Source organism: Drosophila elegans, unplaced genomic scaffold (genome assembly GCF_018152505.1).
Source record: "Drosophila elegans isolate 14027-0461.03 unplaced genomic scaffold, ASM1815250v1 contig_468, whole genome shotgun sequence".
Lineage (NCBI taxonomy): Eukaryota > Metazoa > Arthropoda > Insecta > Diptera > Drosophilidae > Drosophila > Drosophila elegans.
Window position 1 is genome coordinate 2,099,124 of NW_024545855.1, and position 26,748 is coordinate 2,125,871.

General features: G+C 41.5%; 1 protein-coding gene across 2 annotated transcripts; it reads right to left on the reverse strand.

Moving 5' to 3' along the window:
* Positions 1–891: 891 nt before the first annotated feature.
* On the reverse strand, positions 892–23,319 carry LOC108143970 (pituitary homeobox homolog Ptx1). Of its 2 annotated transcripts, none has more exons than XM_017268574.2 (5): positions 22,475–23,319; positions 18,228–19,009; positions 10,660–10,800; positions 9,536–9,789; positions 892–2,553 (listed from the first exon to the last, which is right to left on the reverse strand). In XM_017268574.2, exons 2-5 carry the CDS (start codon positions 18,757–18,759, stop codon positions 1,951–1,953), a joined length of 1,530 nt encoding a protein of 509 aa, XP_017124063.1. In that variant the 5' UTR covers positions 18,760–19,009; positions 22,475–23,319; the 3' UTR covers positions 892–1,950. The 2 variants fall into 2 exon arrangements, with proteins under 2 accessions (XP_017124063.1, XP_017124062.1); XM_017268573.2 differs by having other exon boundaries at positions 10,660–10,815.
* Between the last annotated feature and the right edge of the window lie 3,429 nt (positions 23,320–26,748).

The following is a 26,748-nucleotide window of genomic DNA, read 5'->3' on the forward strand; positions in this document are numbered from 1 at the left end:
TGCCGATACAAAGACATAGCGCAGTGAACTCCCCGCAAACTCTTAAATTCGCAAAACATCTTCCAACTTCGAGCCGAAATTGAATGGCAGCACGGAATGGCGACAATAATAGAGTTCCTAAAACAGCTGGAGCGCAACTTATTAACCCTTTGACTCCCCAGCAGGGCGAAATCCACCCACGCACCCAGTGACGATGACGACCAACGACGACGACGACGGAGGTGGCAATAAAATCAATCTTATTAAAACATTAACAGCGGGCAAAAGGGAATAAAATAAATCAAATGGTCGCCGGGTCGCAACTTAGCCCCCCGCACTACCCCCCGTAATGGATGCTTAACACAGCGGGAAATCTTATTTCCCCCTAGATTTTCCCTTTTTGGGCACTTTATTAGCCGACTTCAATCAAGGCTATGAAGGCAGCATATGAAATTCAAATTTGATGCCCCGACCCGGGGCAAAATCAACCCCCTCGACGCGGATATGTCCTTTTATTATTATTTTTATTGTGCGGTGATTTTCCGGGGGGTTGTCACTTTGGCGGACGGCGGGGTGCATATAAATGCGACATAATTTTGCTGTAATGAATAAATTGATGGATGGATCTTTTTGCACCAGGTCCACCTTGGAATTAAGCACTTGCCCACCACCCAAAAAACCAAAAAAAAGGCCACCTCCTTTCGGGGGAGGAAAAGCTGCTGTTTTAAATTAAGTTCCCCACAAAAAAAGCGATTGGCATATATCGCTTTACCCCCCAGTGGCTGTAAATTACAATTTGATTTTTTAATTTTTCCATTTCCCACTCCGCTTTCCCAGCGGGAAAAAAGCCATTCGTTATCCCAGTGGTTGACCGCAATTTGCCCTCGTACTATAATTCATTCACCGCCTTTGTGTGGGTGTTTTTTTTCCATAATTTTTATTGTTCTTTTGATTCAATTTCTATAACTAGTAATATTAAGTGTACAATTATTAAATAGTTTATATTTATACGGGGCTCTTTAGTGGGGACATACATGTACATATACAGACAGAGAAGTATATGCCAAATGCGTATCTCCGGCGGATTTCTATACGACTAGACAACTCCTTAAAAACTGCTACGGCTTGATATAGTTTTTCATTTTTTTTTATTTAGCTTTACTTTTCTCTCGGCCTTGGCTGTTTACAATCTTGATACGTTTGTGGTTTATATATACGATATACGATGGGGAACTGAAAACGGAACTAGGAGTGACTATATGTTCTTTGGGCTTTGGGCTGCTGGCTATTTGGCTTGATTAGTTAGGGTTCCGCTTCTTACAACTAGATATTTGCTTTTATTTACAAAAACACTTAATTTCTGGTTTCGGGGGCGATCGAACGTAGTTGGCATTTAATCTCAACGCAAATAAAATATAGATATACCCAGCGATTCAGGGCTCTCTCTCTCTCTCTCTGTCTCTCGTTTTGGTAAATTTAATTATTGTTCTTCAAAAAATTGTATCTTTGGATAAGGGGACCCTTTCTCTAGTTTTCTTTCGTTTTCGTATTATTTATTCTTAGATTAGGCAAACATCTAAAATTATTTATGAATGCTTAGGGCTAGGCTGCCTTTTAGCTTGATTTTAAGTTTAGAGCTTTTCAATCGATGACGTCCTCGTCGTCGTTGTCGTTGTTGTTGTTGTTGTTGCTATTGTTGTTGTTGCTGTTAGCCAGTGGCGCCTCCATGGGGGATTTATTGCTGCCCTCCAGGCTGTGGTTGCCCTCGTCCGGGTGATTTGAGTGGGCCAATCCCCCCACCAAACCGAGTTCAGAGTGATCGAGGAGCAGGCTGCTGGCGTTGCTGTTGTGCTGCAGCATGTTACCGCCGTGCTGCTGCATCCCGTTCGGCACCCCGGAGCTCACCGATCCGCCCGAGAAGTGCTGCAAGTGGTGCTGGTGCTGGTTGAGCAGCGCACCCAGGGCGTTTTCTCAGACCACGTCCGTCACGCCCACTCCGGTGTACTGGCAGGCGGACAGTCCGGCGGAGTTCGACCGCGACACTGGCGAGGGGGCGGAGTAGGGGCTGCCGAAGCCGGCGGAGGCGTGCTGCTTGGCCTTCAACCGCAGCGTGGCGATGCTTGAGCTCATGCTGCTGCTCATGCACGGCTCGGCGGCGGAGCGGTACATGTACGGGTTGGCGGGGGTGGTGTACGGACAGGGGGCGCCCACCGCCCCCACATTGCTGCTGTTGCTCAGGGACGAGCCCATCGACCCCGGCAGCATCGAGGCATTGTTCATGCTCACCGCCACCCCACTGGCCCCGGTGTTGAAGCAGTTCACCGAGTTCTGGTGATGGTTCCCGGCCACCATGGAGCCCAGCGGGTTGACCGGCCACGGGAAGGGCTTGGTGCCCAGCGGCGACGGCACCTTGGTCCAGTTGTTGTACGGATACGAGCTGTACAGCGAGTCGTCCGCGAAGGGCTGCATGAACTGCGTACCGAAACCGGACTTGAAGTCCGCCGCCGCCACCGCCGCGTTCATCGCGTTGCGCTCCCGCTTGCGCCACTTGGCTCGCCGGTTCTTGAACCACACCTGGAAAACGAAAAAATAAAGTACTTAATTAGTAACCTTGAAAAGTATAATTTTTAAAAAGTTAAAAAACTCTATCTTTAACGTTATAGTATGTATTTTTATTGCGACACAAATTTTCCAAATGCAACTTTAACATTTCCTAAGATGACTGATTCATAATTATAGTAAATAATTTGTAATCCTGTAAGCAATACATAAAATTATACAAGTAGCCAAGACAAAGTTGTCTACAGTTCATATCATTGTATTTGCTTGGATATATATTTAATTTAATAAACAACATTTTATTGGTAAGGTATATTTTTTATACCCTTGCAGAGGGTATTATAATTTCAGTCAGAAGTTTGCAACGCAGTGAAGGAGACGTTTCCGACCCTATAAAGTATATATATTCTTGATCAGCATCACTAGTAGAGTCGATCTAGCCATGTCCGTCTGTCCGTCCGTCTGTCCGTCTGTCCGTCTGTCCGTCTGTCCGTCTGTCCGTCCGTTTATATGCAAACTAGTCTCTCAGTTTTAAAGCTATCTGCATGAAACTTTTCCAAAAGTTGTCTTTCTATTGCAGGTAGTATATAAGTCGGAACGAGCCGGATCGGACGACTATAGCATATAGCTCCCATAGGAACAATCGGAAAAATAAATGAAAAAAATTATAACTTTGCTGTTTTTTAATTTTTTGTTTAGTTCTTCGACATATAATAATGGTTAAATATTTCCGATTTACGGTTTAAATTTCATTAAAATCGGTCGACTATAGCATATAGCTCCCATAGGAACAATCGGAAAAATAATTGAAAAAAATTATAACTTTGCTGTTTTTTATTTTTTTGTTTTGTTCTTCGACATAAAGCAATGGTTAAATATTTCAGAGTTATGGTTAAAATTTCATCAAAATCGGACGACTATAGCATATAGCTCCCATAGGAACAATCGGAAAAATAATTGAAAAAAAATTATAACTTTGCTGCTTTTTAATTTTTTGTTTAGTTCTTCGACATATAGCAATGGTTAAATATTTCAGAATTATGATTAAAATTTCATCAAAATCGGACGACTATAGCATATAGCTCCCATAGGAACAATCGGAAAAATAATTGAAAAAAATTATAACTTTGCTGTTTTTTAATTTGTTTTTTAGTTCTTCGACATATAGCAATGGTTAAATATTTCAGAATTATGGTTTAAATTTCATCAAAATCGGACGACTATATCATATAGCTCCTATACAAATAATGAAAATATATAAAAGAACAATCAAATAATTAAGCTGCAAATCTTCATAGCTTCAATGTTTTTAAACATATACGCAAGTAAATCATAATTTTAATGTTTTCAAAAATATTTAATTCTTGCGATAGCTGCAAGGGTATATGAACTTCGGCTTGCCGAAGTTTGCTTTCTTTCTTGTTTAAAATTATTTTAATTGAGTTAAACACACCAAGTGAAGTGTAATTAAGCAGTAATTAATTTGATATAATTTTTCGAAACATTTCAAATGCATTGCCTTGAAATCATGAAAGACACACTCGTTAAATAAAAGTAACTAAGAATAATATTCTAAATCTAAAAGTTTAAGTTATACTTTATAAGGCGACTTATTTTCAGTATTTAAGCTGCACCGGCAGCCATTTTCTTTTATAATTTATTACTTGAAAATTTATGTATCTGGATGGGCGAACGGCGGGCAAAACTTCCCCCAAAAAGCGCTCCCCCGCAATACGCATGTGCAGTAATTATAAATATACAAATATATACATAAATACCCCCAGTCAGCCGTTGCCGTTCCCTTTTTTAATGGAGAGCTTTATATAAATAAACTCGGCTTGCCACCACCGAAAAGACTGAGTCTGAGTGCCGTGGGGGAAAAAGTTGCGAGGGCGCAAAAAATAAATCAAAATTATTTCGCACACAGAAAGTGCACGGAGAAGAAAAAGCACAAGAAGATAAAAACAAAATGGCAACTTTGTAATTTATGGCTGAAGTTTGCACAGATACGGATGTTGGGGGCAGACAAAGATACTTGTGCCCACATACAGATACAGATACAGATACAAATGACAAAGAGCTGCGCAGACGTTGGCAGCATTTTGATGAGTTTCTTGCTCTCGAGTCGCCGAGCTTTAAGATAGGTACATTTAAGATACATTTGCCACGAAGGTTCACGTTCCCACTGATTGAGCTACAATTTGGTCGGGGTAATTAAAGCTGCAAACTCGAACTTCATGGCTTGTTGCCGCATTGCCACATTGTCCCTAAATCAACGCGCCGGTTGCCGGTTTCCAGTTTGCGGGGTTGCAGATTTATGGCCAATGCAGGTCTGCACCCCTCACTACACACTAAGTCGTGTATATACTGCGTCCTGTTAACTCCCCAACTCCCCTATTAGCCGTGACTAAAATGCGACACGCGTTGATCTATGCAAAAAGTGTTTGTTTTCGCCTGGGAAAAGTCAAATTGAGACATTCCGAACCCAGTTAACAAGTGAAAAACTATGGCCGCGTGCCAGCAAAACAAATTTAGTGCGGCAATTGCCTTAATCTAATTAGTTGCGGTAGTTAATTGAAATCGCATGAGCTGGTTTTTCCCATTTTCCCAGGACCTAAATCAAATCCCTTGCCTGAAGGCAATGTGTCAATTTGTCAAGGTACATCGCTCAGCCCCATCATCATCATCATCCGAATCGACGGTACCATCAGCATCAGGAGCTCAAGGATCTCCTGCATCATCAAGGATGCAAAACTAACGTCATCGATCTCGTCAGCTGTCATTTTCACGTATCATTTAGCAAGTTGCCAAAGTTGCTAAAAAAAAAAGGAAAGAAAAACCAGGCAGTCGAAAAAATGGAAAATGCTGATGGCAAATTGATGTGCCTGCAGACAAAAAAAAAAAAGTGGGAAGACTGGGGACACTGCGCAAAAGTGAAAAAGTGAAATATGAGAGAGGGCAAAAAAAACTGTGCAATTTTCCACTCAACGGGGCAGAGTCCTGTGGAAAATCCTAATTGGTTTTGATGAAAGCATCAATGGCACTCGACGGCAAGTCCTGCAACGCTTCATCAGGTAAATTGTGGACACAGAAAAAAAGCAAGCAAACGACGTCAAATATGAGTGGCCAAAAAGTGGCCATGTGGCCTCATTTTTTGTGCTGGTTCTCTCATGATTGATGGCCGCAAATTGCAGCTAAATACGTTTTTTATTTGCCGAATGTGTGAAACGGGACGGGTTCTCATTTCCGGGGTTCTTCTCCTCGGGCTGATAGCCGTGCCCAAGTGAAAATTACCAGATAACATCGATACGTGGACTACTCCACGCAGCGCTGTCTCTTTGTGTGCTCAACTGTCTGTATGACTACACAGATATATTACTATAACTATACTCCAGTCAGAGGGCCAGTACTAATTGGTGGTCCGATGTTCGACTGCAGCTGCAGATATGGGCCCATATGTGAACAAAAAAGTAGCCCAATCATGGCTATTACAGAAATAAATAAAGTCAAGAGGTTTGACTTTGCTAAAATATTTGCTGGATTTATTATTATTTATCAACTTTCAGCTACTGATGTTTAAACTAGTATGTTTTTCTAAATTTAACTTAGCTTTAATTCTATTTAGTTCAAAAAGACAAGACTTTCAAATTATTTTAGTCTTTCAGATCAATACACAAAAATTTTTTTCATTAAAACTTGTAATCATATTGTAAAAGCTGCAGGATTCATTGAACTGAATTCTCTATTAGACTGCTCTCGAAGGTTGAGCTTGTACCAAATTTAAACAAGTAAATTTTTCTAAATTTAATTTAATTTGATTTATTTATTGTAAGGCAAGACTATTTAATTACTTTAGTCTTTTAGATTATTTTAGCAATTACGTTTCTTTGTTTCAAATTTTAAATACCTCAAAATCGATATCATATAATGATAAATGGTTTAAAATGATTTCAAAACTTAAACGACATAAAAAACTTGTTCAAAACATAAAGGACATAAAAAACATGTTCAAAACTTTAAACACAAATCATCCTCTACAATTTATAAAAACTTAAATTTGTTTTGTAACTCCCTTCTTTTCACAGGCGCCCCCTCTTGCACTTATCCACTACAGTGAACCATTGTAACTGCAATAAACCCAGCATATTGTGGCTCCTTTGTGGCCGCTTTCAATGGCTTTTTTATACACTTTCAGCGATTGGCAAATGCTGTTCCCATTTCCGGGCCATTGGCGACACCTGACCATAAAGGACAGAAAAGAACTCGCAAAAAACAGTGTCGATACAACCCCCTGGTGTCCACATCCCAATTCGATTCTATTTTCGATTGAGGGAAGCGACAAATGCTTTTATGGGCCTTGTTTTTGCCAGTCTTTGGCTGGTAATTGAATTAAAAAGTGAGTTTCATTTTGACACATTAAAAAGTGGAAGACACAGAGCGATGGGAGCCAGGCAGACAATGGGACAGAAGGGGCGAACATATTGCCATAATTGCCGTCGCATGTAAATCCCCGGATTAGTAGCTATCAGGGCCCGAAGAAACAGAAACAGAAGCAGAAACTGAAACAGAAACAACTCTCCCTCAGACGGGGCTGCTCTTTTTTGACAGTTTAAAGCCCGGCCAGATTTATACGGCCCAGGCCGGTACAAAGTTGCACTGCGCCGTAATCCTTTTGTATATTTGATAAATTTTATTGCCTCCGCTATTACAATGGGCATCCGGAGTCAAAGTCAAATGTGAGCCACCCCTTAAAAGGCATGATCGCGATCATCATTAATTCGTGTGCGGTTTTCTAATTCATTAAACAACCCTCGGCGAGCGATGACAAATAGTCCGGGCATTGTTTTGCATTTTTCGGAGGGTGGAAAAGAGTCGGAAAAGTGAGCAAACTGAGCCAACCGTTTTGTCATCATCATATAATGGACCATAAAACAAACTGTATCAATATTTTATGCATTTAGCTGCTTTATGCGAGGAACACATGTTTAGATTGACACCATTCCCGTCACTTCGGGCCGCCGCTAATTTCTTTATAAATGCTGTCAAGTGCACGGGGGAGTTTCACTTCCAGCTCCAACTCCAGAGATTTTCTGGGCATATGCGCTGGGTCGGGGTGTGAAAATTTGCATAGAAAAACCATGAACTATTTGCCTTTTCTCGCAGATGTTCTCCCCTTTGCCGGCTAATTGCACCTCGGCGATAACTCCCATTGCCCGCTGCTCAACCACTTCTAAATGTACAATTAATGCCACGCTGATGTCGCCATACGTCCAATGACAATGATCACAAACCCGATCACCATCAGCGATCGACGATCATCGATCATTTGTCTATCATATCTCCTGGCTGTCTGCTGATTGTCTTTCCATCCTGACCGACTGTCACAGCAAATGGAAATGGAAGTGGAAATAGAAATAGATACAGATACAGATATCTTCGATATCAGGAGTGTATTTGCCGCTTGGCGCCACAACTCCAATTGTTTGCCCAACTAACTATCGTGTTTACAAACAATTACAACTGTTGTGTGGCCAAGATATCTTGTACAACTCCAGGCCCCTGTTGTTAGTTGTTCTACCACATTACGCATAGACTATCAAAGAAAAAGGTTTTTTAAGACTGACGGGGTACCTAAGATATTTTTGTATGTTTAAGCCCTTTCTAAAATAAAAGATCAGAACAAATTCTTTAAAGCAAGATAATTTAATCAAAATAAACATTCAATCCTTTCTAATTTTTGGAATTAAATGAGAAAAGTTTTTTATCAACCAACTACAATTGTGTTGTTTAAGGAACAACTTAATATATTTGGAATCGAAGAAAGTTCTCTAAGCTGATACTGTTTTTAAGTATAAACATTATAAAAAATAAATAGTATTAATACAAGCGTACAAGTGTATGAATTTATAAATACGTCTCTAAAGCCCTGAAATAATATATTTTATTGATCTAATTTGTATTTTGATCCTACTCTCTAGCCAACTACTCTTCGGTACAATATACCTTGCTAAATAAGTACCAGTCAACCACTTTTGTATCTCGGACATGGACAAATGCCCAAGCCCGTGTCAATAGAACGGATATTGAGCAAACACTCCGATTCCGCGCCATGCGATGCAGTTCAGTTGAGGTTGGCCGTTCGATAAGCCCGCGGTTTACAAACAGCAAATGCTGCAAATTCTGCAAACGCTGCCAACTGCAGTTTTAGCTGCGGCAATTTATGGCAACACCACGCCACGCCAAGCCACACCACGCCCCTTTACCCCCAATACCGCCCATAAATCGCCTGTGGCGCAGGGAAATTGGTTGTTCTTTTTTGGGGCGAGTATTGACTGTATTGGCCGTATTGGCCGTATTGGCCGTATTGGCCGTATTGGCCGTATTGGCCGTATTGGGGTTTAAGCCAACGCCAAACGGGGCGACATATTTACGAGTCTGTGCGGCTGCATTGCGGTCGCACCTCCTTCTCCTGCGGTCCGTAATATAATTGGGCCTGGGCTATAATGGCCGCATAATGTGGCCGGAGTGCCCAGAAACCGGCGATTGTTTGCCGTTTGCGGCTTGGTTGGCAATTAATCGAGCATCAGCGCGGTAATGTTGGTGCAAAGTTCAAGAAAGGGGGTGGGAACATTCCCAGCATAATACAAATGTTTTCGAAATTTTATTTCAGTTTTTAAGAACTAAACTAAAATATGATTTGTTTAAAATAACTTAAATTAAAATTTTATATATATGTTAATATAGTTTCCAATTTTCCAAGAACTAAACTCAAAAATGATTTGTTTTGTAATGTTGGTGCAAAATTCGAGGATGGAGTGGGATTATTCCGAGCATAATAAAAATTTTTTCTTCTTTTTATAAAAAATGGTAAGGTATTTAAAATTTGATTCTAAGATCGCAAGTCCCCTTTGATTGTGGACTATGGCCATTTTCACTTTGGGCATTGAAATAAACACTACTTAACACTAATAACGTGTTATTCTCCAAGTGTACTCACCCTAACTCGAGCCTCTGTAAGATTGGTCCACATGGCGATCTCCTCGCGGGTGGACATGTCCGGATATCTGTTCCGGCTGAAGGTGTGCTCCAGTTCCTGGAGTTGCTGCGAGGTGAAATGCGTCCTTTGGCGCCTCTGCCGCTTGTTCTTCTTGTCGTTTTTAGGCTCCTCGCCACTGGTGGTCATCGGCTCATCGTGTCCCGAGCTTGATATGTTCTCTGTCTTGATCGTGGTCTCGTTCACACTGCGATTGCCTTTAGGAAAAACAAAGTTTTGTAGTACTTGAATGGCAATAAAGATCAAACAAGGAGACCATATAACTACGACTATGTATTGAACTTCTCTTCTTGGAGGTTGAAAATTAAATAAATCCCACATACTTGATAATTTTGAGAACTCTGACTTTATAATATACTACATTTAAAAGCAATATGCACTTTTATATGTCTGAATAAAGGTTGGCCAATGTGTTTACCCTGCAGTTGCAGTTGCAGGCGCTCAGCTTTTTTATGCCGCCTGTCTGGGTTTACTTAGGTAAGCGGAAAGGGAAAGGTCTGCTGAACGGCTTCTGATTTCCGGCGTCATCGGACCACCGTTACTAATTGCCATGCAACCTTCAGGCGTCGCCAGCAAACACCACCTACCGCCCACCACCCCCAAAAAACTTCAAAGGAGCACCGCCAGTAAACAGATTTATAACCAGTTAATGTATGTTCCCGTAATGTCATCGATCATGCGGCGTGCTTTTTGTGTTTCGTATGTTTGGTAGGGCCCAGAAACAGAGACCGACACCGAAATCGAAACCGAAACCGAAACTGCCGAAAACTTAATCAAATAAACTAAATTACTGCCCCTGTGAAATATCATTTTTGTTCGGCTCGGCTCCATTCTCACTTTCAGTCGCTGTCGTCGTGAGGTCGCAAATCAAAGGCAGTCTAATCGAAAACTAAACGGACCAGGGCGAGTAAATTTCGCCGACAAAGGTGGAATCGTTGGCCACGCTTTACGAAATTATTATAAATTATGTTCCTTATCGATGGGGCCTCCGGTGATAACATATACGGGCTGGGAATATTATTTTTTTTGGGCCTAAATTGGGGGTTACGAATAGTATTCCAACTCACCATCTTTGCGATCCCGACTCCGGTTCGTTAACGTGGATGTCGATGACGTCTGAAAGTTGTTCAAGTGGGTGCTATCCAAACTATTTGCTACGGCGGTCATGGAGCTATGACTATCACGAAAATCGCCGGTTTCGGCCCAAACTGAAAAGAACAAGCCAGCGCAGGCAAGAGAAAATTACAAAAAAATTTATGTTTTAACAGAAGTTTGTTAAGAGCCCGAGAGTATAGTGCTGACCTAGCTAACCTTTATGTTTTGTAAGCTTAACTAAATCACTTTTAAGTCTCCCAATATGATTTATTCAAGAGATTTATATACCTAAAATACAAGAATTCAACTATTTAAAAATATTTTTCTCCTAAAACTAATCTTTTAGAACCTTATTTTTAAGTTAAGTTTTTTTTTCCTTATGAAAAGCCCCAAGCCATTGAAAAACTTACATTCCTTGCTCTGCAATTTTCTAGGCGAGAAAAGAGGAGCCCGTTAAGGAGCTCATAAAAGGATTTATGACACCGCAGCGTGAAATGGGCTCTTGGTTAGCGCGATTAAAAAGCGAATTGCTCCTGGAGGAGGCCAACTTAATTGCTTCCAGGGGTCAGATTATAAGAACTTTAGTTCGTGCTTAAAGAGTTGCCATGGGCAAAGTTAATCGAGGGAATCGCCCTGCACTTTTTGCCCCATAAATCTGACGGCGTCAAGTGAGTCAAGTAATTTGCTGCCGCGCCACATAATAATTGCCGTAGTTAGTCACGCCTATTTTGATATTAATTAGTCAGCTATTGACATGATTTCCCCCATTCCCAATTTCGTCACAGATTTATGGCCGTGGCAATTGATTTCTGGGGGTTTTCCAGTGAAGACGAAGGTGTGCACCCATATGGTTCTAAGGTCCCGAGATCCCGAGTTCCCGACTTCCTCCTAAATCTTCTGGACCCACTTCCTTTGCATACCGCTGGTAATTTATGGCCTTCTCACATGCTGTCATTTTAATGTGGTTTTTAAAGTGCCAGTGCGTAAAGGAAACACCCGCGGCGTCATTTGAAACAATTAGCCATCCTCTTTTGGGGGAAGGGAAAATGGGGGTTTCGGTACCCCTAGGAGTCACAAATGTCATCCCCTTTGGAGGTGGCCCATGACTCAATTAGTTTATGGCCAGTTGCATAATTTATGCCGACGACAACAGCCTCACATGCCGTTGGAAATTCAAATTTCTTCGTGAAAAGTATTTTTATGGCCTCTAATGAGTGCGTTTTGGGGCAATTAAAATTTCATTGCCTTATTATGAGCGCGTCGATGTTGGGCGGAAATTTTCTAAACAAACATAGTAGTAGTGTTTTGTCAAGAATGATCAAATCTGATTAACAAAATAAAAACAAGCTTGCCTATAAATTGAAATTTAAAATATGAATTCAAAATAAACAAGGGAAATGAAATGGTGATTTGATGTTTGCATTTATTTAAAAAAAAATTATTAAATCGAAATATATTTGTTTAATAAAATTACTGGCAAATGGTTTTCAGTTGTTAACTTCTTAATACACTGTATTTATATCTTCATCCCCAAATTGCTATGTGAGACGATACTTCTCGCATCAATTCCACTGCATCCTCATTTCCACTTTCATTTTTTAGTGAACGCCTCATTGCAACCTTTGATTTGGAAGACACAGCTGAATGCATCTTAATAGATAGCCACTACTCCAGATTTGGGAAAATCAGATTTCCGACTTGAGTTAAATGGGTCGTCATCGCCCATTCTTCGTATCGTAAAAATATTTTCCTAACGACACGCTCTAAAAAGACACTAGCTGAGAAAAAAAATACTGAGAATTTGGAAAAAACGCAGCGAAAATCACGTAGCACGGCGATTTTTATTTGTGTAAATATTTCCCGAACATTTTGGCCAGCGGCGACTAATTTGAGTTTGATTTTCCTGCATTGGCTGGTGTGTTTTTGTTTCCCCGCCTGACAGGTCGGAAAAATTGTCGTCGTCTGTCAGCTGGCGGTGACATTTGTCGACCAGTTGTCGCCCGAATTTTACAATGTTTTCAAGGTTCTGTGAGTGGGTATCAAATTTGGATGAGTGGCAAGTGTCAATAGAGGTGGGCGTTGCCTGTCGAGAGCGTTTTGCACATGTCAAGAGTTTCAGTTTTGTGTTGTGTTATGTGCTATGTGTTTTGTGTTTTGTGACAACAAGTGTCGGCGTCACTTTCCGTTTTCAGGATTTCCGAATTTCCCGATTTTCCGGAGGCAGCCATTTTGCAGGGGCATTTAGCCGCTGTGCAAACAAATGAGCAATGTGATATTTATTTGACTTGGCGACTATTGTGATGGGCCCGAACAAAAGTCAAAGGCAAACACTCCCCGAGGGCGGGCACAATTAATCAAGCGAGGGGTTGCCGTGGCCCTGAATGAAACTGCACAAAAATTCGAAAATGATTCGGACTTCTTTTTCCCTTCTGCTCAAAGCATCCTGCGCACATACGTACGGCTCATTCATAGACAGATTTCCACATAAAAACTTTTGACACACGACACGGCTGCCGGAGCAATAAATTACTAGGGAGCGGAGACGCAGACGGAGACTGTCAGGAGGAAACCTCAGCAGTCGGGAGGAAAGGAAAACCTCGCCAGACCAAAACAAACAGACATAAAAGGACGAGCCAACAAAAGGACATGCCCCGCAAAAAGGGGGAGGAAAATGGAAAAAGGAAAATGTCAAGCATAAGCAACGTTTAGTTGGTGACCAAAAACAAACGATTAATGTGACAGTTGAAAGGGGATTGGGACTGGGATTGGGATTGGGTTCTGGGTTCTGGGATTGGAATTGAGATTGAAATTGGAATTGGAAATGGGACGGGGACGAGGACGAGGACGAGGCCAAGACAGGCAGTTACTTTCATTGTAAACCACTCGCTGGGCCACCAAAGGGTTAAACACTTGCGGTACTCCCTCCACCGCAAATAAAAATATTTTTCCAATTTCATGCCACATTTGCCGTCGAGGTGTTGATGTCCGTGGAAATTGCTGGCCATATGCCGTAAAAAAAGTCCAAGAGCAACCCTCGTTGCAAATTAGCCCAATTCGGAGTCATGAAAATTAGGCAATGGCTGGCAAGTTAATTTTTATGTCTCGCAGGACTAATCCTATGGTCGAGACAATGGCCCCTGGCCATATGTTATGGCCCTATAATGAGCTCCAGGCACTTGACCAACCGGAGAAAAGTCGCATAAAAATCTCGGAAATCACATTGACATGTCCCAAGAATGGAGAGCAACCCTTGGCTAAATGGCCGTAGTCCTGGCCAAGAACCAGGACTCATTAGTCGTGCCTGCAGATAAGACAAAAGGGAGATCCACATCCCCCCCACAAAAAAAAGGCAGGACTTTGTTTTTCTGTCCAGACTAGATTTCCCCCTTCTTTTTGGCTTGTAGTTTTCCACTGCAATGACTTTGGCCAGTAATTTGCTCGACTGTCAGCTCGAATTCCTTTCCTGCCATTGGGTCAGCCAACAAAAACCGGCCAAAGGACCAAAACCAAGGGACCTGCGAATCCTGTCTGCCGGACAAGTTTGTTTCCTCAGATAATCTCTAATGCGACATTTTTACGAAATTGCACGATGCCCGGATAATGAGAAAAGAGGCGGAAAAGCGGAAAAGCAGAGAGAGAATGAAGTTTTCCCGACGAACTTCTGCAACGAGGTAATTGCCTCGAGGAAAGTGGGGAGCGGCGAGGATTGGGGATGGTGATTGAGGGTTGTGGATTCCAGATTCTGGTTGTGGCTGGTTGCCATAATGACATTATAATTTATATAAACGAAATCAGTGCCAGCGAAGAGGAAACGTAGAGATAGAGCTGTGCAGATGGGTTGATAAATGGCAACTTTTACGGTAGTTACATTGCTATATAGAGCACAGTGGGGCAGAAATCGTGAATTTTAGGCAAGAAAAAAAAATATATCTATTTGAAATTATAATAGGAGTAAAAAAAATAAATGCAAGTTCTTTTTATAAATGTTCTTCTTAAGAAAAGACAAATGATGTCTTATAATGCCATTTATATTTGTATTTGTTGTTATTTTTAAAATTTGAAATCTATTTTATAGTTTATTTTTACTTTCGATAAGCCACTGTGCTGTGCTGATTATCCTGAGCGGTCAGCAAGTGCAATTTACGCCGCGTTCGTGGTGTTTGCATTGCCAATTCGAATGTGATTCTTGTATTCGCCAGTATCCGATGACATATGTGAGCAATTTGGCAGAGATTTGCGGGCAATGCACTGGCTGTGTCCCGCAGGATAAGGTCCTTTAAGGCTTTAAGCAGCGAACCAGGGAGCCGAGCAGAGAAAATCGATAAAAGGTATTCATATTCATAAAGACCAGGCCTGACAAATACAGGCGTTGGTGCGGAATTTAAAGTAGCCCGGGTGCCCTGAAGGACCCCTCCCCGTTTCGTGTGTATCTCCTCGATTTCTTCGTCTGGGAGCATTGTTTATGTTATTCTGTTGTGGTTTCTTGGTTTTTTGTTTTTTGTTTTTAGAGCCCGGCTAGCTGCACGTGCCATTAACACTTAGTGGGAAGATGCGCATATACTGTCGTGTAGACACAACAGATAACAGCGCGATTTCACCAGAAACTCGAACGCAAACGCGAACCCAAAATCCAAAACAGAAACTGAAGCACTCTGGTAATTTCATAATTTTATCAACGGCATCAGCCACAAACATTGTCATGGGCAAATAGTTCTCCATCTCGTATCTGTGGCAACAACTAGGCAAACAAGCTAAGGACTAGCTCTAGCTGGCCATAAAAAATAGGAACAAAGAGAAATAGGAATGGAAACAACATTCTATTATTTGCCGAGCAACCAAAAAAGAAATGTAAACTGTTCTGATTTGGTTTCAGTTTCAGTTTCGGTTTCGTTTCGGGTTCTGTTTGGTTTGCCTGGTGCAAATAGATGCCAGTGGATATGTGTTGATATAGTCACTGATACAGCCGAGATAATTCCCTAATTGCCCCGATGTTGAAATATGAATATGAAATACAAAGTGGAAGGGACAAGGTCGGTTGTACCAGCTGCTGACAACATAATTTAGGCGACAATCTCGAGCTATTAAAGAGTTCGTGTTTACCAATAAAAATCTCTTTCCCGTCGGGCTAAATTAGTGTAAAACGTGAACTTGAAATCCTTTGAGCACCGCCAGCCAAATAAAAACACGCACCGAAGCAATAAAATCATCTCCCAAAAATAAAACGAAAGAGTCGAAACTAAAAGGTGGAACACTGCCCATAAAAAAGTGCAATCGTAAAAAATTATTACCTCCGCCGCACATATAAATACATATAAATTAATATCTATAGAAGAATGGCTGGTGTGGGTGTTGGTTTGTAGACCATTAAATTGGCCAATAATTGAAAATCCGATTGCAGCAGCACTGCAATTCTGGAGTCTGATGAAAATCCTGCCGGCAGTCGGAGCAGAATCACGTTGCGTGGCCATTATTTAAACAAGAGCGTAAACAATAACGACGACAACGCAGGAACATGGGGGAAAAACAGGGAAAAGCGGGGGAACAGCAGGGGATAACTGGCGGACAGGAGTGGAAATTTGTGGCTCTGAACTGTTAACGTGGCCCGCACCTGCAGCTCGAATATCTACGTGTTTGTACGGGTGTCAAAGGATAACTGCAGTCGTGCATATTTTAAATGCTCACCGTTTTTGTGCTAAATTGTTTTGGCACGCAAATAAATGGCAGGACATCTGTGGCCATGGTTCAGTTCGGTTCAGTTTTTGGTTCTATTCGGGCATTTCGGGATGCAGACAAGTGCAAAGTTTGCCAGGGCTGTTAACCCCGAAGGGGCAGAGTTGAGTTGACAGGGCGACAGCCAACAAATCTCTAGGCGAGGGCAGACAAATCTCTTATGCAAATGGAAATTTTGTACGGAGGCTGTTGTCGGAAAAGAACTATAACTTTGTTCAAAATATTATTAAAATTTTTTGGTAAGCCTTTCTGGTTTTCCTTATTATTTTGGCAGCAAGTTTTGCCTTAAAACAACATTTGCTTATTGCCCTAAAATACTTGGTTTATTCTAAATTTATTTTAAACGATCTAACCATTTAGTTGTTTAAAAACTTTATTGCATCATATTTTGCTCGTTTAATAATGTTAAGAACACGATTTTACTATCATTTAGTATAAAAAATGGGATTATTGTGTAGCAAAACTTAGAATTAGATTCTTCCTTTCTGCAATCTATGATTAAATCTTTGTCCAACAGGTTCACTGTCCATCTGGTGGGCCCTGACTTCTTCTCAAAATCTTCCCCAGAACCAATTGAGTTGTCATGTCGAGCACTTGAAGCTGTGGCATTGCTTACTTGGCTGTCTCACATCCCAATCCCAATCCCAATTTCAAAATCCAATCGCAGTCCAACATCCTCCGAAGAGCCCAAATTCCCATAACAATTAGAGCAATCGGAACAACAAACACTTGACTACAATGCACATATCGAATATCCAAGGGAAATTTCCAAGGGGAAGTGGAAACTGAGCAGGGTAGAGTGTTGCTTTCGGCACTACGCCAGAAGGGTGCTCAATTAGCCGTGACATGCGCACAAAATTGAAATTTGTTTAGTTATATCTCCCATTTCCCAGCTCCTGTTTTCATTTTTTTTTGGGCTGCTCCCTTTGTAACGCTTTTGTGGAGATTATGCGCTAATGATTGCACAATGATTATGAATATGCATGAGGGGGAAATGCGGAGCGACAAGTGGCAAAGGGAGTGAGCTTTTGGCACGGAGCGTGAATGATGGCCAAAGCGAATCGCATATTGAAATGACAACAGCTGCCACTGACATAGGCAACCAAAAAAACAACAAATAGAAACAAAAACACAGAGTGAACCCACAAAAGTGCCATGAATAGCAATGAGAATGTGGACACTTGTTGATGTCTCGGATCGAAGGGGATCTCTTTTAGTAGGGCCCCACGAAAGTATGTCTTCTCGACTGGACTGAGTTATGAGCCCACTAATTAGCTGTCAATGCGTGAGATGGCACTCACAAATTTGACTACAAATTGCCCACGAAATTGTTAGCTATTATGCTAGGGAAAATCATAACTCCTAAACTCGAGACAATTCTCCTCAAAAGGAAACTGATCAAATGGGAATCTTTGCCTTACAAAGTTTTTTAACGGATAAATTAAGAATATAGAATATAAATATTAAGCCAATCACGTTCCTGAATTAGTTAGTATTTTAATGGATTGTATTTTAAAGATATTTAGTTTAAAATAGTATTTTTTTGCTTTGCAAATAATTTGTTTTAATAATGTAATGTAATATAATAATGTATATATTATAGTTTGTGAAAATTAAATGTTTTTGTTTTAAGCTAAAGAAACTGTTATTTTAAGAGCAAACTACTACCACAAATAAAACTTTTTTAGTTGATAACTGATCTTGAACCTTAATCCTAAAATTCCCAGGCAAACATTTTGACTCTCTAAAATAATCCCATTAACTTTTCATGACTACGTACATGTCCCTCCCTGGATTATTCGATACTTACTTCTGAGTTTCTCGAGTGGCTCGTGCTTGGGCGTGTGCGGCGGCACCACCGCGTGGTGCGGGTGCTGCGAGTAGCCACCCACCAGGTCCTGCCCCGCGGAGTGGTGCAAGTGGCTCAGGCTGCTGATGGGCATCAGGCTCGAGATGGCGGGTGAGATGCTGACCGACGAGCTGGAGTCGTGCAGGCTGTGGTGGCTGTGCAGGTGCTCCGTGCCCGAGGTGCTACTGCCTCCTCCGTTGACCGTGGAGCTGCCGGTGCTGCCGCTGCTCAGGGCCGTGCTGGTGGTGGTGGCACTCTCCGCCGATCCTGCGGATCCGGCCCCATTCGCCGTCCCAGCACTCACCAGATCCTGCAGACACAGGCCCGTGGACTCCGCCGACATGGCCTCCAGTCCGTTGAGGGCACCGCTGACCACTCCGCCGCCCCCGTTGGTCAGACCACCGGGTCCCAGGGCGGTGGCCGAACTGGTGACCACGCCCACGCCCAGACCGCCGCCCCCGCCGCAACCGCCGACGGCGGAGGAGCGGTCCATGCCTAGATACGTAGGGAAAATGGTGGAGAAGCTCTGCTGCTGGTGGTGGTGGTGGTGCAGCGCCGACTGCTGGTGCGCCGGATGGGCGGGGTGGGCGGGGTGCAGCGGCGGCAGGTGGTGGTCCCTCCCCGTGAACTTCGTCGTGACGACGTCCTTGAAGTGCTGCAGGAAAGTCGTCGTCTTGAGGCCGGTATCTTCCAACTGTGGTGAAAGCAAATCCAAGATGCAGCCGTTGCCAGAGCCCGAAAAGCTGCAAAACGTAAAGGTTATAATTGTTATTAACTTGAAGAAAAATCAAGCACTAAGAATGCCTTAAATGTCTTTAATCTGAAGCCATTTCAATATATTCAATCATTTATAGAAGTTCAAAGTTTAATATTTTGTTTGCCATATTTATTTCTTGGTATTCATAAGATTTACTTATATTGTATATTTCTATATTTCCCATTGTTTCTTATATTTACATATCTACCATAATTTGTATTTCAAATTTCGAAAGATACTATTGATAGTGTAAACATTATATAAAGAGTGACAAATTTACCATATTCTTTTAATTTAAACTAATGATACATTTTACTTATTTTAAAAGATCTTGGAGCCAAATGAATCTGAATTTCAAATGCGTTACTGAAGAATGTTATTATATTATTAACTGATATGAGCTGACTTAGCTTGAAATAATTAAAGCTATTATTCATATCTATAATTCGTTTGTTATGTTTGAATAAAAATATATTTATATATACTCCTTTCATTAAATAAAGTTTCTAGTGTGCAAATAAATTGGCAAAATACAGAAAACCACAAAACAAGCCTTTCAAGTTTGTGCGTTCAATTATCAAATTTATTATTTTTTTTAGCATATTATACTATTAATAGATTTGAAAGGTACTTTGCTAGTTCTAAGACATCCCATTGTATTTAAGTTACTCGAGTTCATTCCTACTACAACTTAATTATCGTTTGGCTACCTGGTAGGCAAATCAACTGGTGGAACTTTTTATCGCCTCAACGGCAAAGGCAAACAGGGAGCTTAACCCAAACACCAGCAGAATGGCAAGTTAACACCAAACACGTCAAGGGGTTAATACCACGGATGCTGGAGCCGTCGGCGAAGGGAGTGGTAGAATGGACTGGTTCACTTAGCGTCGTAAATTGTGGGGATGTGATGGTGGTTGGGCACAAAAGGGGTATCTGGTGGGGCACATGAGCTGACAAGCGCACCACCGAACCACCGAACCGCCTACACCGCTATCAGCAGACTGAGGAGCGGTGAAGAGGGGGCCCCAGAGTGAAAACAACCTTATCGATGTAAAATATTTACATTTCTGCAAGCATTTCTCCACTATTATTGTTTAATATTGCACGTACACTGAGCGATTTTGGCAAATTGAATTGTGAAGGTGGGGAAAGGAAGAAAGGTGGACTAGGAACCACTAGAGCGATTAACTGTGTCATGGCCGTCTAATAAATTCGTTAAAAATAAAAAACAACCCACTGACAGTAGCACAAAAATAGCCATAAACGATCGTAAATCAATTAGCAAAAAGGGAGGGAACACCTCTCCAAGTTCCTAGGCCCCTTTTCCCGATATCGGGGAAGCCAGGCATATATATATATGTATATATGTATGTGCGATATATAGGTATATATTGGCTGCTATCTGAGCAAACGAAGTTAACGAAACGAAACGAAACGGTGCAATAAATGGTTATCTAATCTCAATCACAACAAACTAAAGGCATTCAAAGGCGAAATGAGAACGAATTTCATAAATCTAGCGGGCAGCATAAATTCGCAGTTAAAGTGAATTTAATTAAATTTAATTGGAATGCTTTGGCTTGAGTTGTCACTTTCGATTTCGTTGATAATTCATGCTCGATAATGCCGCTTGATCTGCACTTGATCCCCAGTGGATTAGTGCGGCTGTAATATTAAATCCATTTGCGGTTGTTCAACAACAATAATAGCAGCCCGTCGTGATAAACATAATTTCACTTGGAGCGAATTTATGGGCAACTCTTTGATGGGTCAGCAGTCGTCAGTTGGCAGTCGGCAGCCGTTGAAATGAAAAGTTTCTGCATTTATTGCCGTGATGAGTATTTATAACACTGTTATTTGCTCTGCTTTTGCCGCAGTTGTCTCAATTTCTGGCTAAATTATCTGCCGCAGCGTCTAATAAATAATTCGGTTGCCAGTTCAAAGTGCCAGCAGTCATTGCCATTGTTTCCATTCCACAAAAAAAAAGAATATTCTTCGCTCTATTTCGTGTGTGCGTCGAGGTGCTTTCAGCTTTCTGCTTTTCTGCCTCGTCACTTTATTTCAAAAGTGAGAATTTATTTACATAATGATTCCCTAAGACAAAGAATGCCAGAATTATTTTATGCCACTTTATGGCCGCGCAGATCTCGTGTGTTTACGGCCTCTTCGTCGCGAAGGTGGCAAGATTCCGATGTTTTGCCAAGGCTTTCCACATGCTTTCATTTCTATTTAATTTTATTATTTTATTCTAATTCGAGTTTAGCGGCTGCCCGGCGATCCCAGCAATCCCAGCGATCCCAGCACTGTGTACTTAGGTTTTTTCCATGCCTTGTTTGCCCCACCGACGACCGCATCTTAATTGTTTATGTGACGTCAATGTGCCGGCGCTACCTGGCCGGGCTCTCCTCCTATTTTTTGGCAATATTCTGGCCCAGCAGCCCAGAGGCCCCCTTACGAGATGGCCGATATGGCCGAGATGAGCTTTTATGGCCACTATCCCGGATCCGGGTCTCACTCCGCCGTGATTTATGCGCGGCGTGAGAGTGCCCCGTAAACTTAATTCGTGGACCAACAATAGCTTTATTGGCGGGCTTGGAGATGGGAACCTTTGCTGATCTTCCCTAGAAACCCAGCCTGTTTCCCTTAGCATCAGCCAAATTTACATTGTCATTATGGAGTGCTTAAGTTCCTAGGAAAGTGTTTACTGGGAAACTTCTGTTTGCGATGACCTAACACATAATAATTGGTGTTTATTGGGAGCAGCTTTACTTTCGTTTTTAATAGACTTTTTAAGGATTTCATTATTTAAAAAGGATTTAAAATTCAATCTTTCTGTCAGTTTAACGAAAACGAATATAAAATGTTTACTCATCTAACTAATTGGTTTGTTTTCAATATTAAGAAAAGAAACTAAATTCTTTGAATTCTTTGCATTTTCTATAGTATTTCAAACAATAGCTTTCTATGAAAATGAATTTATAAGTATATAAATTTTATATATTTTGAAAAGCAATTTATTATATTATGTGTTTAAAAATTAATAGCAATAATTATAAATTAAAGCCAAAATGTTATACAAATTCAATGTGAACCAATTCTTAGATACTTATAAATTTTTGTATTGTTTGAAAAACTATTTTAAGTCCAATTGCGATAACTTAAATTGGGTTTATATAATTCAAGTATTTTATAATTTTGTATTATTCTACTAATTATAATTCAACATAATTTGTTTGACTCTTAAATACTCAAAATATGTTAAACTGTTTTTATATGGTCTTTTAACTATCTTTTATTATGACATTATTATGCCTTAGTTATCCTTTGCGTCAGCATAACAAATAAATAAAACTGTTTATCATTTTTAGAATGTTTTATAATAACTAACAATGCCTACCCAGTTCGTATATAAGTTTTTAGTCTTAAATAAAGTTAGTATAGTAAAACTCACCTCTGAATGATAGGAGAGGAATTGAAATTAATCCACTAGGTGGTGGGAACGGACTTCCGTCGGTTCCGTTGGTTCCGTCGATACGGAAAATCGAATTCGAACTTTGCTGGCTTTTCTTCCGGAGCAAATGTCGTGGGCACGTCAATAAATCAGATGGCCAGCATTTCAATCGCACGGAGATCTTGGAAAGTCTCCGGAAATCTTCGCGTGGGCAGCTGGCTATAAATCTCGGGGATCGGTGTTGGTTTATGCTGTTGTTGCAACAGTTTGCTAATCAAATGCGAAGCGGCATTTAATGGAGCCCCCAGCCGTTAAACAGTTTTCGCACACGCGATGTTGACGTTGGCAGATCAAATAATAAAAATCGCAGTGATTATGTTAGTGATTAATTTTAAGTAACTCGGGGATATGTTTTTAATCTCGCTGCCGTGGCCACACACAAACACACACGCGCACAAGCACTCGCGAAGCACTGGCTGTGATATGATATGATTTGATTTGAATCGATTTGATTCGATGTGATTTGATTGGCAAATCCTTGGCGGATTTAAGTGTTTTAACAATTTAATCCGCAGCGTAATTAGGCTAAGTATCTGGGCACTCGAATCTCTGGTATTTGTAGCTCTCAAACTGGTATTGCTGGTATTGGTATGGTATCACACGGAGGCAACGCGTCTGCATCCGTAACAGGACGTAGCTGGATTGAAAACGAATTCGAAAAAGTATCTGTTGGATGCGTGTACAACGTGTACAGCGAGTATCTCTATGGGTGGTTGGGGTTTACGGGGTGGTGTTGGTGGTGGAGTGCCAGTGCTAACGGTAAACGTGGTGCTGGCGACGAGAACTCGAGGCTACTGAACGCAATACCCCGGAATGTCAAACGCAAGAGCCGTGCACGACGGGCGCTATCTTATCTCTCTTTTTTCAACAGTTCCACCGGCGAGAGAGTGTGAGGGAGATGGCTGCCCGGTCGGCGAGTAGCGAGTGTTGGTTAGGTGTTGCGGGTGCGAGAGAGAGATGAGATAACCCCGAGTATCCGGTGGACACACCCCCAAAGTCGCATAGCTCGCTCTCTCTCACTCACACCCCTTGTGTTTGCAGTGCGCCATTGCTGTGCTCTCCCTCTCTCTCTCTCTCTCTCTCTCACCCTCTCTCCCTCTCGCTCTTCAGATGTATATTATTATTTGGCTGCTCTCGAGGGTTTGATTTGTACTTTGTGGGTCTGTTTCGGGGTCCGGATCCTTTGTGTGTGCGGCGAAGAACCCCCTTTGAACCTCGGACCCCACCCCGCCCCTGGACAATTGCTACGTGCTGTGTTCATAATAATAAGGCTACTTTTGCCCACTTTTTGAGGGCTGGCTGTCTTTTTACTGGGTGTCAAGGGCGTTTTGTTATCCCATTATTCTGCGTTAGCCCGCCATTGTTGTTACTGTTCACTGTATCTGAGCCCCTCGAACCCCTCGCAAATAAATAAATAACTGCTCCTTTTGACGTATCCTTTTGTGCGAGTGTGTGCGCTTGTACCTCCTTCCTGGGACTTCCCCCTTTTTGATTTGTTCGCTCTGCCGCAGTTGGCAGAAACACAGCTACATTTACAGATACAGATGCTTTCAAAGGAAATAACAAGCAGCCGCACTAGCAGAATTTATTAAAATTCACAACAGCTTTTGTGCAGTTCATAATTTTCGTTTTTATTTCACATTTGCCTGCCTTTCCCAGCAGTTTTATCTTGTGCCTTTGCTGCGTGACTCGAGTGGTGGAATGAGTTGACTGGCGGAGAAGGGGGAAAGTCGGGGGTAAGTCGGCGGAATGTCGGGAGAAAGGGTGGCGGAAATGGCCAGGAGACAAGCCAGCGGATGTAAATGATGCCAGCTTTATAGAATTTTGTTCCGGCAGTTATATATGCCAGGAAACTAATCAGATGTAATTTCCGATGGCCATGTAATTCATAACTTATAACCCCTAATCTCTGGGAAAAGAGGTTTATTATATGTAAACAAAATATTTGGATACACAAATACTTTGGAGAATAGAACTCAACACGGAGGAAATCTAACCTAAACAAAATTGAAGTTATATTTAATGAGATTATATTAACTATCAGGATTGTATAAGTATGACTCTCAAGTCAAACAATTAATACAAAATGTTAATAAAAATAGAAAAAGAAAGGACAAATATATTATATGTTCTACATATATGATAAGCATTTAAATAAATTAAAAATATCTTCTAACTTGTACATGAAAATCGAACTAGTTTCGAAGTAAATAAAGATTACACCATATTATAGGAAACCTCATATGATTGTTGTAACCTCTTAGGACGTGTGGCTGGCATAACCCAGATTGCATATAGATTTCAGCTAATAATCGCCATAAGCGAAGGCCCTCGAAATACTTAGCCACTCGAGTTCCTCAGACCTGCTCGAATTGCTGCGGCGGCGAAAGCGCTTTGAACTCACCGTTGCGCACTTCAGACTTACATAAATGTGGCACAAAGTTAGAGAGGCGCCACTCGAGCGATCCACCCACTCAAAAGGGCACAAGTTGCACCTGAGCGACGATAATATTTCCCAATGTAATGATTAAGGGGTTCTCCGGCTGCGGTGCAAGGTTCGACTTTCACTGCTGCCCGCCCAAAGGGTTTTCAGCCCCCTGGGAATTTTTGCTTTACGATGGCGTAATTACAAACTGTCCTTTGTACCCGGAAAAATCCCCAACTTTTACATTGATGACATGCTAGCTATTTTCGTCCCAGGGCTATGGGGATTTACCACACCGTATTTCAATTATAAGGGCAACCGAAATTAGACTTTCGACTTTCCGATATCAAAAGGGGGGAGTATTTTCGCGGTATCTACTGTTATCTAGCGAATTCGAAAGAAAATGGCGTTTGTTTCCTCTTTCAAATGGGGACTACGTGCTGCGGAGTGTGTCTTCCATGGGGGGATCTCTAGTGTCGAATTGCAGGGCGCGGGGGGGAAACTCATCATCCTTTGATGCTGGCAACAGGAAAACTTAATGCCGAACATTCGAGTAGTCGCACGCACCTCAAGAAATTGAAATGCCAGGGCCCGCGAAAGTGTCAGAGATCCGGAGAAATGTGGCCTCCATCCCATTTCGCGTCTAATGGTCCCCCCTTTCACATTTACATCCACACATTCGCGTCGTCACATTTTCCGCTTTTCTTTTTTAAGCAACTACCGAAAAGTTCACAAGCAGCGCAGTTGAAAAGTTCAGAGCATTTCGGAGCCATTGCTCAGTCGCCAAACTAATCCGGCCTAATCCCGAAACATGACGAAATGAAATACGATGGTGCGTAGGGAGATGCGACAACAACAGCAACAAAGACGTGGGGTCGCTTTCCCATTTCCCATTCCCATTTCCACGTCCATCCCCCACACTCCCCCATTCACTGCCCATTTCCCAGCTCACAATCCCCCAGCCGACTAAACTAATTTTGTATGCCTTATGATGATGGTGGAAAACCACGCGGGTAGCGAGCGGATTCTGGCAACTCTTTCTCAAAATGGCGGCATTGATTTCCCTTTCCTGCCTTCCCCCAGTAACCCCAACCCCTCCCGTCCCTTTTCCACCACCACCCCCGCGCTGTCCTTGAGGACGAAGTCAATTTTCAGGATTTGCGGCCAGTCTTACATTCCTTTGCGAAAAATCTCTCCGTTTCTCTATGGAAAGCACTTCCCTTTAAGCAGTCAATAAACTATACAAACACACGCACAGTGAGCGAAATAAAATGGGAGATAAATTTAGGAAAAGTAAAGGTATTAATAATCTTTATTAAATTATGGTGATTTTTTCATAGAGCAGAGTAATATAAGATAATTATTTTTACAACTCCTTTAAAAATTCAGCTTGAAACTATGAATATTATACTTTTTTAGGTATAGATATTTAATTGTTAAGTTTTTTATTGTTATGTTTTAAAGATGGTTCCGAATAAAAAAGTTTGGATCCGGAAAATTGTAAGTACAAGTAGAGTAAGGATAATTCATAAACTAACAGGTAGAGAATAAGTGTAATTAATTTATGGGCTTATTAACTTAGATTTTTGAAAGTCAAAGTTTGGCATGATTTAAACAATTCTAAGAATATTTTCTTTGTTGTAAGTCTTGTCCCCTACGGCATAGATTTTTAGTATACAAGCATATACGTATTTATCTTTTTTTTTGTGCACACACTGCAAGGGTTTTCTCATCCTCCAAAAACGTTTGCTAGTATATGTGCTTAGGGTATTAGTTTGCGTGGCATGTC

Excerpts from the sequence above, each read along its gene's own strand:
- LOC108143970 (XM_017268573.2), bottom strand. The coding sequence starts at position 18,759 with ATGGACCGCTCCTCCGCCGTCGGCGGTTGCGGCGGGGGCGGCGGTCTG. Across the intron at positions 10,816-18,227 it reads GCCACTCGAGAAACTCAGAA|GCTTGTTCTTTTCAGTTTGG; the intron begins GTAAGTATCGAA and ends TTGCCTGCGCTG. Across the intron at positions 2,554-9,535 it reads TTACAGAGGCTCGAGTTAGG|GTGTGGTTCAAGAACCGGCG; the intron begins GTGAGTACACTT and ends TTCGTTTTCCAG.